A 13,248-nucleotide genomic window follows, 5' to 3' on the forward strand; every position below is an offset into this window, starting at 1 on the left:
AATAATGATGAAAGGGATAATTTCAGATAAACCTCGGAAGACTTAGATGAACTGATGCAAAGTCAAGTGACCAAAACCAGAAAGTAATTTATAGGACAACACAATATTGTAAGGATAGTTAGCCTCTAGTTTCCTCATCTTTAAAATGGGAATAGTACCTACCTCACAAGGTTGCTGCGAGGATCAAATGAGATAATATACAGAAAGTGCTCTATTAAATGCTAATTATTCTCTTAACAAATGAATCAAGTTTTCATAGAATACTGTAGACATCAACTGTGAGCCACTTATGCCAAGATACACATGGTATGCCCCTAAGTGAGCTAACTTTTCTACACATTTTATATACTTCATCAAAAGAGAAAATCATGGTTATTTTGGGGTGAACATGGTTTGACAGGAAGTCTTCTCTAAGATTCCACTCCCTGAATAGTGAGTTCACAACAATTCAAAGTAAATCTGATTGGTCACTCCTCTGAATGCTGAGATTTAACATGAATTTGGGTCCCAATATTTTAAGGACAAACAAGTTTCAAACACTTACAAATTCTAATCAATGCAATGTTCAAATATGGTTTCAGGAAACTAATGATGCAGCATGCTGCCCATTGTCTAAAGTAGAGGAATGCACTTAAAAGTGCAGAATAAGATATACATTTTCATACATAGGCAACATGAACAATTCTTCTGCTTGACTACGCATATTTGTGATAAGAAGAGGCATGGTGAAGGTTTAAGCATTAGGTTGCAAAAACAAAAAAAGAGAGTCATTTAAGCATTTTTTTAAACGTGTAGAAGAGAAACTAGAAGAAATCATAAGAAAGCAAGACAGCTTTGAAAGTTACAGAATGAATTTACTATGCACTTAATTATAAAAGACAAACTGTACATAAAGATTCAGTTCCATGTAAACAGCCATTTTCGTATTTAAGTTCAGAATTTTAAAAATATTGTGTTCAATAAACGTTTGTTGAATGAATAATCAAGCTGAGTTTACGGCAGCTGAGCCTCCTTGTCTGAGTTCTCAGTCCCAGCTGTTAGAGACCTGCATTAGCAGCTTACCTGGACAACAGCAAAGGCAGGGTGGTGAATCGTTAGTAAACTAAAAAGACCTTATCAGTCTCTCACTAATCAGTTTACATGCACCTTGGACAAGTCACTGAACCTTTCTGGGTCTCAGCTCCTTCATTTGTTACAATGAAACTGTTGGACTAGATAATCTTTACGTTCCCTTTTAACTTTAAGGTCAGCGATTCTAGGCTGAAGAAACTTTAGAGTTAAGAGATGCCTGACATCAAATCAACAAACATTTACTGAGCACTTAAATGTATAAACTATGCTAGGACAGTGCATCTGATCTGACAAAGACCTGAAAAGTATAGTGCAATTTAGAGGTACTATATTTAAATAAGTCAAGTCTTGTGGATTTGACAGCAAACTTCTGAAAGGCTGCTGAAAAGTGTATGTGTGCACGTGTGCGTGTGTGTGTGTGTGTGTGTGTGTGTGCATATCACTTAGGTCACCATATTCTTATCTGTCAAATTACTCAAAATTTAGGGAATGAATTTAATAAAATTATACATCACCTAAAATTCAGAAAGCATAATGATTGTCAAATAAATCCCATTATGTCAAAAAAACCCAATCATTCAACAAATGATCTTGGCAAAGAAGAACAGTAATTTATTTTAAACCAAAAAAAAAAAAAAACAGAAAAGAAAAAAAAGCACTTAATTTCCTTCTTTCACTTCCTGACATCTGGATTTACTCTATTGTTTTAAACCAATATCCTGACTTAGGTTTTTACTGTGGCAAAAACTCACCCTGTGAAGCGTCACTGTGTGTTGTTCCCATATAGCTGTTTCCTCCATTGTTGTGCTCTGGCAAGAAGGGAGAAAAGAGACCAAGTATGTTACTAAGTTTGTATTCTTCAAAGAAAAGTGTTACTCTACAAGCAGAAAACAATTTAACATTATAGAACAACAACTTCCTCTGTCTTAAAGACACTCTAACATTATAGTTATGCAAGAGACATAGTTTTTGGTTTTGGTTGTTTTTTGGTTTTTTTTTTTTAAGTGAGAGGAAACCACATCCTGGGATTTCCTTTGTTTTTAACAACTTGGAGAGATGTCTCATTTGGCCAAACAACAGCTAAAAACAATAATTCTCTACTATCTAGCCTCATAATTTTGGCACAATTCTATACTTTGGATACATTGACTATATTAACGAAACATTAATCAGTTAATAGAGTGGTAGCCATTCAAAGTCATATAATTCCATCTAATTGTATTTTTAAAACACAAAAGCATCCCTAATTCCATCATAAACACACATTACAGGGAAACACGTAAGGATATTCCATGGTTTTAGTCAATAATCTATTCAGTGTAATAAATAAATTTTGTTGCTACACCCGATGTCAATTTCACTTCATAACCGAAGTTCCCAAACTTAATTTACAACATGGAAAAATGTCAATTCTAGTAAATATATCATAACAATAACACCTGGACTAATGTAAAATAAGCAACTTACATTCTAAGTATAGTATAATTACCATGCAATGCAATTTAGTTTATACTAACCTCATCTCATTAAGACGGTTCATTATAGAGAAAAACAAGCTATTATCCAAAAAATCCAAAATTTAAACTAAGAAATTATTCTAAAAGTTGAATTCAACTGAGAGCTCATGGGGTCATAATAAAATAAATATATATACCAAATATAAATTATCTAACTCATGTTAATTTTTTTTAATTTTAAAGTTCTGATGACATTTTCAAGTATAAAATATGAATATACACAGTTTAATGCAATAGTCTCCAAAGTGTGGTGCACACGAGAATTCAGAGTAGAAAATTATATACATAATGCAGTCGTGGGGAGGGGGGGGATAAAATCACAATTGTATGGCAGTGATTGTTGAACATTAAAAAATAAAAAATAAAGAAAATGATATACATATAAACTGAAAAGAGCAGCACAGCTCTTCTGCGTGCTTGCAGTTGCAAGTCCTTGACTATGCTACTCTCTTTCCCCCTGCCTGGGGCCAGTTGGCCAGTTCTGGGTTGTGCAGGATGGTAAGTTCCGATACACTGATGCAGTGGCACAGGCACCCCTTATAAGTCACCAGTCCTGAATCAGCATTTGAATACCAGGAGAGATACAAATGAAGTCAAAGAAACATGGTAATAATGAGACTATGGCAGCAGTAGGTGGAGATAGTAACAGTAGGTAATAGATTAAAAGCTAAGAATACATATCAGGTACAATCAGCGGATTTGGGGCTATAAAGTACCTTCAGACATTAAGTAGCTATGTTAAATCTTTACAGATACACCTTTGAGATTCACTAAATTTATCATGAGGCTTCAAAAGTACTATTAGAGTTGATAAGGAACACTGCTGTGTTCACTGTGTCAATGATTTGAAAACTAATTGACGCAACTGGAAAGCGTTCTCTAGTCTACACTGAATGAAATAAGTGAATTTCCCCCCCAAAATTAAATGTTTTTAATAAGCAATAACCTTTTCAAAAATAACATGTGATATCAAAAAGATTGACTACATCATATAAGAGTGCTTACAGAACTGCTGTGTAGGAAAAGCTTCATTCAAGGGGAGAAACACCTACTGATGATCAAATGGAACTTGATGAATTACATGTAAGCAGTTTCAAATACTTCTACACGAAGATAATTCAATGAGAAGAACTGTCCATAAGTTTTGCAATAAAATGCAAAAATTAAAAAAAAACTAGAGAGATAATTGCTACCAAATCCATCTTCTTAATGAATAAAATTATGTCACTTAATTTTAAAACCTTCCATAGTTCTTCACTCAATCTTCTTCATTTAGTACAACCTTAGATAAAGATTATTTTTTAAAGTCATAAATAAGATGACCTACAATTAATAAAATTTTACAACCAAAGAACGACAATAAAGGTATTCTTAGGTATGCCAAGTTTCATAAATAATGCCTAAATATGGCACAATAAAGTGACAAAGCAAGTCATGACCCAGTGTGGTCTAGTGGAAAGACCAATGGACCTGTTAGTAGAGGGGCCTAGGTTAAAATCCTAGATCTTCTATTAGCTGTGCTTCAGCAAATTAATATTTGTGCTGGTTGTTCTTAATAGCAACAAGTGTTTATTTAGCACTTTAATGTTTTCAAGGCATTTCACATACTACTCTGGAAGGCCTAATTTAGAACTAAGTAATTTGGGCTCAAGACTGACGTTCAAGGTAATGTTTGTGGTAATAACAATTTTAATTGTTTTCTCTTTTAGAAGATAAGGAGATCATCCTTAGGGCTTGAGGAGTAGGAAGTAATAAGGTAAGCATCATGCTCTTTTACCACTAAAAAAGGAACTTTAGATGAGATTTATATCTGAAATCTCATCCTCAACCCAGCTCCCATGGTAATTTTTTATAACCCTAGTTTAAATGGAATTAAACATATTCCTTTAGGGTTACCTATTCTTAATGGGATTAGTCATTCTTTTTAGGTTTCCCACCTATAGACTATCTAATTCACCTCCACTATCTAGATTCCACCAGTCTAAAAACTGTCCCTCAGCCTTCAAGGCATGAGTCTTAAAAGCTTAAAGTACATTCAATTTCTGTCTCTAGGGCAGCTAGGTGGCACAGAGGATAGAGCACAGGGATTGGAGTTAGGAAGAGTTCAAAACAGGCCTTAGACATTACTAGCTGTGCAACCCTGGGCAAGTCACTTCAATGTGTTTGCTTCAGTTTCCTCATCTGCAAAATGAGCTGGAGAAAGAAACAGCAAACCACTCCATTATTGTGGTTAAGAAAATCCCAAATGGGGTCATGAAGAATCAAACAAGACTGAAAAAACGGCTGAACAACAATCATCTCTGTCTTCAAGTGTTAAATATGCAAAGTCAATTTTTTTTAATGTTTTGTTATTCTGTTGATCTTGTTTTTCTTACAACCATAAAAGCTGGAGTACTGATTTTCACAATTCATGCACTTTTATTCCTTGTCAAGATCCTGGGAGCATCCATCTAGGTAACTGCAGGGTCAATAGGAACCACTTCATCCCACTGAGAGAACTCCCCATAAACACTTGAAAATGCTCAGAAAAAACAAGTTACCAGACTCATGAACAGCCATCCAAACACCCCTTTCCTATACCAACTATAAGTCACTGAAGTAGATACCGGCTCACTAGGCCAAATATTCAAGCCAGGACTAAAATAAGGTGATTCAGCCTAATGACTGAAAAGTAATAAAATATTCATGAACCATAAAATGCAAAATTTAAGAGAAAAAAATGACCTGACAAAGCATTTAAAGCAGAGGTTCCCCAAGCTTGTTTGGCCTCCTGCCTCCTTTTCAAAAATAAAATACTTTGGACCCCCCTGGAAATCTACTTTCTTTAATCCTTTAACAGTTTGTTTGTTTTTTTTAATTTGCACCTTTCCACTTTGGGAACCTAGGATAGGCTACTCCCCAACTCCTCCATACTCACCAGGGAAGCAGTCATGAGTCAGAAAGTAGAAATTCCCATTTCAGCCTATCCCTAAAAATTTAAATTCTTCCATAGTATGATCATACATTATGAGTATTTTTAAAATATTGTACAACGTGCAGTCCCCAAGGCTGAGGGAACTCTGGAAAACTCTCACCAGTGCAGTGCCCTATTACCTGGACTTTTTAATCTCTCTAGTATTCTGACCTAAGACAGCCTCCTCGTTTCCTTAAGAGGCAACCATCTCAAAGTATAAAAGTAATACTGCTGCTTCTCTTTTAGTCTGAGGACTAAACCATACCCAATAAGGTAAGGACTACAAGTATAATTATCACCATTTTGCAGAGTTTGAAAGCTGGATTTGCGAGAATTTGTGTCTTTTGGATAACCTTGGCACTATTTTTGACTCCTCCCATGATCCCTTTCTATCTAATCATTTATCAATTCTCATAACATTTCACTCAGTTCTTGTTGCTATCATCCTAGTTCATACTGACTATCTATCTGTACTATTACAATGTTTTTGATACAGTTCTTTTTGTCTCTCCTTTCTCTATTCCATCAAGTCAAGCTATTCATCATCTAAGTCACATCTCTAAAAGGCTACCTATTATTTGAATAACATTCAAACTCTACAATCAGGTACCACCTTGCCTTTCTAGGTTTACCTCAAACTATACCCATCCCTGTTCACTCCATACCCCCAAAGAGGTCCACTCTGTCAAAAATCATACTATGCCACCTCATCGACATGACTTTGCTCATGCTGTCACTTATCCACAGAATGAACTCCCCTCCTTCCTATCTGTTAAAAAATTTCAACTTATTTTTTTAAAAGTCAAACTCATATGTAATCGCCCCCTTGTATAACTACTGTAACCTCCCCTCAATTAACAACTCCAGGCACATGGTGTTCTGTCTTAAATGCTTGTGTTTTCAGGAATTATTTTGTTTAGTATTGAAGGCAAAACAAGCACAGCAAAGGATACTTTGGCTAGCCAACAAAAAGATCTGGGATCGATCAACAGAACAAATTGAGTATACAATATAAAGAATCAATTGACATAATAACATAAGGCTTAATAAACCCAAAGACTAACTATTGGAATAAGAACATACAGGAAAAAATTAGATTTAGCAAGAGGTTCCCAAAGTGGGAGATAATGGGGGTGGGTAGGGAAGTAGTCTCAGGTACAACTAAGGGCACAGAATAAAAATAAGGGAGCCATGGAAGTGTAAGGAAAAAAATAAGAAAATTTTGAAAAACTTCATAAATGTTTCATCTGTTGTATAACAGAGTTAAAGTCATAATGATTACATTATTTTCCAAATAAACACACAAAATGCAAGTTATAACAGATCAGTGGCCAAGTCTGACAAAGGTCTTAACAGGCAGGTGGACACGTCAGGCATTGTCGGGAAGTGCAGCATGCACAAGCAGAAATATGAATGCGCAATGACTTGTTTCCAACACGATCCTACAGTTACATGACACAATAGTGTGTCATCAAAATTTCAATGCACGAAAAAACCCACAGATTTACAATAAACTATTACATTTAAGATTCATCAATTTTTAAAAAGAGTATTTTTTTGGAAATGACACAAATTTTGAAAAAAAAAACATTAAAGGGTTAAAGAAAGTTGATTTCCAGGAGGGCAATGGGTAATTTTTTTTTTAAAGGAGGCAGTAGGTCAAAGGAATTTGGAAACCTCTGATTTGACCAGTATCTCACAATATGACAAAATAAACTCCAAATGGACATATGCTCTATATAAAAAAGTCACATCATAAACAATTTAGAGAAGCAAGCAACAAGACACATTTCTGAACTTCAAACAAAGAATACGTGATCAAACAAAGAATAGGCATAAATGGAGAGAAAATGGTGAATTTTGATCAAATAAAATTGAAAAAATTCTGCATAAGCAAAATCAAGTTAAAATCAGAAGGGAAACTGTTAAATGGGGGGAAGGAATCTTTGCAACAAATTTCCCTAAAAATGTCTCACAGGCAAAATATATAAGGAATTAATTAAAATATATACGAAAAAGAGCCATTTCCTAGTGGTCAAAGGAAGCGAAGGGGCAAATTTTTTCTAAGAAATCTAAGTTACCAACAACAAGCATCAGAAAAGAAAATGCAAATTGAACTGAGGTATACTTCAGAACGGATTAACATGACAAAAAAAAAAAAAAGAACAGCTGTTTGGAGCTTATGTAGGGAAGATGTCAAACAACACATCTTCAATAGAGCTATGAATAAGTTCAAGCTTTCCTGTTAATGCCTTAGAACTATATCAGGACAAAAATCAAATAAAGAGTGAACACACAGATAGCCCTGTTTTCGTTATGGCGAGGACAAAGTGAATGGCTATCAGCTGGGGAGTGGCTGAACAAGTTGTAGTACATGAATATTACGGAATACTACTAGGTCATGAGAAATGATGAAAGGGATGGAGTCAGAGAACCCTGCGAAGACATGAACAGATGGAGAGTGAATAGAACAGAACCCAGAGGGCAATTTATACAATACCATAGAGTAAGACAAATTTGAAGGACTTGGAACTTTAATCAATGAAATGACCAATGTCTACTGTTGGACAGAGGTAAGGAATTTGAGACGCGTAGTAAGACAAATTTTCAGCCACAGTCAATCAGTGAATCTGCTTTACAGGTTCTGTTTAATAGTTAACAAAGGATTTCTTTCACTGTTATTTTGGTTGGAAAGGGAAAAAGGACTGATGATGATAGTGATGTCCAAGAGTTAAAGAGAGATTTATTTGTAGCATTAGAAACTTCATATAAGAGAAAAGGGAACCTCAAAGGAGGAACTCAAACAAGTAGGACAACTCTAAAATTAAAATTTTTTATTTACGTATATATGTTTGTATATATGTATACACACTCACACCACCTATCTTTTTTAATGTAAGGTGTACCTAATAGATATTGGTGGTTTCAGAATTCTTTTTCTATCTTTTACAAATGAAATTGTTCATATTTGTCAAGTTCAAAGTAACAAAAAATTATTTTAAAAGAGAAAGAATAAAAAAGTTGTGATTTACCACCTGAACCAACAGTATAATCTGGCATTTAGTACCTACAATGTACCAAGAACTGTGCTAAGTGCCAGGGATACCAAAAAAGGTAAGGGAGGGGAACCCAGGCCCTGATCTTATGGTGCCCACAATTTAATATAGGGCACAACATGCAAATAAATAAATACAAATAACCAACGTACAGGAAAAACTGGAAATAGTCAGCAGATGGAAGGGACTAGAATTAAAAGGGATTCTGAAAGGTTTTCTGTAGAAGGTGGGATTTTAGCTGAGATTTGAAGGAAGCCAGGAGGCAGAAATGAGGAGGATTCCAGAAAGAGGGAAGCAGTCAGTAAAAAAAGAGAAACTGGCGATAGAAGCATCTTATTCAAAAACAACAAGGAAGTCAGTGTCATTGGCAGAGTACTTGGGGGTGGGAAAGGTGGTAAAGGGAGGGTGCAAGAATTCTGGAAAAGTAGGGGAGCAGATCAGGTTATGATGGGCTTTGAAGACAAAACAGAGGATATTATATTTGACCCAGGGTGTAATAAGGAATATTTAATCACACTGTATATGCAGGTCAAGAAAGATGAGAAGAAAGAGACCATCAGATTTGGCAATTAAGTGAGCACTAGTAACTCTGAGAGTGGGTTCAGCTAAGTGATGAGATCCAAAGTATTAGTTGACAGATAAGATAGGAAGTCAAATTTTGCAAAAAGTTGAGGAGTGAGAGGAGTGGAAAGAGAGGCAGGGAATATAGACAATTCTTTCTAGGAGTCTGGCTGGTGGAAAAGATATAGGATGGAGGCAGTAGTATAATCTAGTGAAGGTTTTGTTTGTTTTAAGGAAAGTGGTTTTAAAAATGTGGGCATGTTTGAAGGTGATAAGGAAAGAATGAGAATACAGGAAGAGGCTGAAGAAAGACAGAGATGGGTTATGATTAAGGTGGCTATCTACTGGAGAAAATGAAAGGAGATGGATGGGATCAAGGGTACATGCAGAGGGGTTTGATCTTAACAAGGAAAAAGGTCATCTCATTTTCAGACTGAGGGAAAGGAAGGTAATTGGGAGACAATGCAAGAAGTTTCGACATTAAGAGAAGGGAAAAAGAGGAAACTGACATCAAACGACCTTAGCAAAGAGACAAGTTTCTCGGTTGTGGGAAGGGAGGAAGAGATGACACTTGATTTGGAAAAGCTTTTGTGGTGAGTAAGGTAGGGAATCAATTAAGGTAAAATACCCTCCTGCAATGAGGACTCAGTTGGAACTAAATTATATGAATTTATAATGTACTCGGCACAATTTAAGATTCCAGTTCCACGCAGTTACCAAGTAGGAGCAGAGATGGCAGACTGTGAGGATAATCCAGGGCAGAAAGACCCTTGAAAGAGAGATGGGCAACAATGGTACCAGGAGAAACCGAAGTCCAGAGTGATGAACAGTATGGCGGTGAATTAGCTAAATATAGTCAAATTGGTGAGGTAAAAAGGTATTATATAATACCCTGAGAAAGATTACTGAAGGGTCAAGAGACTAGAGGTCTTAATGAGGGTATAAAATAGATTCTAATGGGTTGAGGTATAGGGAGAAATGGAATAGTAGGAGCTTATGATCCAAAGGAGTAATGTCAAGAATTTTTAATTAGGGAAATGGACCACTTGTGGGTAATTTTTAGATCCAATGTGGGACAATCCATGTGTGGCTGAGGAAGAGTAAAGAATTAAGTAACATGATTTGATGATGCTAAGAATTTGGGAAATTAAGAGCGTATGAGTCTTACTCTCACATATAAAACAAAAGGGTGGGATGAGCAGTCTCAGAGGTCCCTTCTAGCTATACAATTCTTATTTATAATTTAAGTTATTATTAGTTATTAAGTTATTATTAGTTATTATTATTTAAGCAATCGCAGCAGGCCTCTCAAAATTATGTTCTAAAGGAGTTAGGAAACCCATGTTCCAATTTGTGTGACCTAAAATAAAAGCATCAGATTTAGAGTTGGAAGGAAACTTGAAAGTCATCTAGTCAAACTCTCTCCTTTGCCTTTCTTTGTATCCTCAGTGCTTTAGCATAGTGCCAGGCACCTAATAAACATTTAAATAAGTACTTATTAACTCATTGATTGATTAAAGATGAAAAAACTGAAGATCAGAGGTGTTAAATGACTTGACCATGGTCACAGATAACTAGTAAGTATCTGAAGGAATATAAGAATTCAGGTTTTCCTAATTCTAATTCCAGCACTAAACTCACTGACCCTTGGATTACTCATCTGTAAAAGTAGAAGAGGTAGATCTCTAAGGTCCCTTCCAGCTCCCAAATTATGAGATTATCCATTGCATAGAATTCAAATTCAATTCTCAATTAGCAAAGCACTACAGGCATCAAACAGAATTACAAGCCAAAATGTTTGTTCTAAGTCTTATGTGCATTTCTGAGGCTCTATCAACTGACTGGAATCACAATTTCTAAAGAAACAGAAAGCTATACTTTAGAATTTGCCAAAAGTCTGTTTGGTTTCTCTGTTCCAAATTCCAGCTGGCAGAGAAACCACGCAGATCACCAGTTCTGAAAGGCTGCCTGCCAAAGCTTCAGATCATAATTCTAGTCAGTTTCATTGTACTATACAACTGAAGACTAACTGAATGGAGAAGGGAGTGAAAGCATGAGAACTGGCAAAGTAACTGGTAGAGAAAAGTGAGTGAGTGAGAGAGAGTAAAGATAATCAAAGGGAGGAAGTAGGCTCAGTAAGTTCTTAAATTTTCAATTTATGTACAAAAATGAAATGCATTTTTCAACATCTAGATTACAGGTGACTCTATTTTACTAAACTATTCATCCTTTCCTAGAAGCTGCACTGAAAATCTGCACTTCTCTCCAGGGAATTAATTCCATTCTTGACTATACAAAGAGTAATATATATATATATATATATATAAAATTTTTTAAAAGAGCTACAAAAGATCTTAGAGGTGCTCTATCCTAACCCTCCCATTCACAATACCCCACTTCTGCCTTATTTGACAGACAGACAAGAAAACTAAAACCCAGAAGATGAAAATCATATCCATTTGGGACACAACTATTTGAATAAAATATTCCCAAATGATTTCAATAAGGTATTCTAGGATTATAAATATAGAGCGCTAGACTTATAGTCAAAAGAGCTGGGTTGGAACTCTGCCTACTGCTAGTTGTGAGACCTTGAACAAGTCAAAACTCAGCCTCTTGTTACACACTTGTTACAACTGATTCAGAGTTACTGAGGATTGACCAAGTTGTGCAATAAAATGTGTTTTTGCAAACTTTAAAGTGCCATATAAATGTCACCTATAATTATGAGCAACAAAAATCAACCTGCTCAAGAACACATGGGCTAGTGGTATTGAAATCTGAAAACAGGTCACTAACTTAAGAGGTGAGTGGTCTTAAAGCTATACCACAGGGTTTCAGCATGTTGTTACAAACAAGCTCCACTTTCAATCTCAAATGAAAACATGCTAATATATGGTTTATCAATAGTTCACAATATTCAAATTGAAAAATCAAAAATGCAAACCATGCCAAATGACATTTTGTCCTAAACAGAATTCCAGAAGTCCAATTTTTAATTGAGTTAATACATATACCGAATTCAAAGAACAATGGAAAGATATATAGTGTGAGTAAATAGGCCATAACCTATTAACAGCTAAGGGGGGAGCTTTTGCCTAAAATCAGGGAGCAAATGACTCCAATCAGTTATTAGTCTCTCCCTTGCAAGATTTAGCATCAATAATACAGCCAACGGTTCTAATTACCACCTTTTTGAAACCAAGGAAATTCCTCTGTTGCAAAAAAAGACCTGTGGCAAGAACAGAGCCTCACATAATTCCTAATACCTTATAACTCACTCGCTTCCAAGACCAAATCTCTTAACTCTAGAATTGGAAAACCCTAAGCACCAAGTCAATAATCAGGCATCCAAAAAGTCCCGAATATCCTGTTGCTGCCAAGGACCTTGTCTATAAGGAGGGCCACTACAAAAGAAATAACTACCTTTCTTCTCCAGTATTTCAAAGAAAAATGATGTAGAAAAATGATTCAAAAGATTATTGTGAGTAGAAGTCACAAGCAAAAGATACTCAAGGCTACAATACAATCTTCCCAGAAAACCAGTCAGCCATTTTAACAAAAGATAAATGAGGGAGAAAAGGGAGACAGTTCACAAGAGTAAACACCATATGCACTACAACTTGTGTTTGTAGATACTTTTAGTCCTTTTAATCACATGGTGTTAAAAGCTTTGATTTTAGGGCAAAACCAAGATGGCAGAGAGAAACTGGAAAGCTGTCTGAACTCTTCCCAGTTTCCCTCAGAAACAACATAAAATCAAGCCTCTAAAAGAATTATGGAGCAACAGAATCCACAAAAAGACAGAGTGGAACCATTTTCCAGCCCAAGATAACTTAGAAGGACTTCAGGAAAGGTCTGGCACTTGTAAAAGGGTAGTGCAGCCCAACAGAGAAGGTGTCCAGACAAGCCGGGCGGGGGGGGGGGGGGGGGGGGGGGATGCTCTTAGCCACAGCAGGAACTGAGATCAGGAACTGAGGCCCCTCAATTCTGGCTCAGTAGGTCAGTGACATAGCAGGCCAGCTGTGAGGCCTCCAACCCCACTGCAATAGGCAAACTGCCAACCCTGGAATGCAGGGCACAAGAGTAG

At 36.0% G+C, this 13,248-nt stretch overlaps 1 protein-coding gene across 11 annotated transcripts in view; it reads right to left on the minus strand.

Moving 5' to 3' along the window:
• The window catches only part of TJP1 (tight junction protein 1), a 278,691-nt gene that overhangs the window by 62,944 nt on the left and 202,499 nt on the right, over nt 1-13,248 (minus strand). For all 11 annotated transcript variants that reach the window (XM_072616798.1, XM_072616792.1, XM_072616813.1 and 8 more), the window contains one exon: nt 1,824-1,880. In XM_072616798.1, coding sequence (XP_072472899.1) covers nt 1,824-1,880 — 57 coding nt within the window. The remainder of the gene's footprint in view (nt 1-1,823; nt 1,881-13,248) is intronic.

The sequence above is a fragment of the Notamacropus eugenii genome, chromosome 1 (assembly GCF_028372415.1).
Source record: "Notamacropus eugenii isolate mMacEug1 chromosome 1, mMacEug1.pri_v2, whole genome shotgun sequence".
Classification (NCBI taxonomy): domain Eukaryota; kingdom Metazoa; phylum Chordata; class Mammalia; order Diprotodontia; family Macropodidae; genus Notamacropus; species Notamacropus eugenii.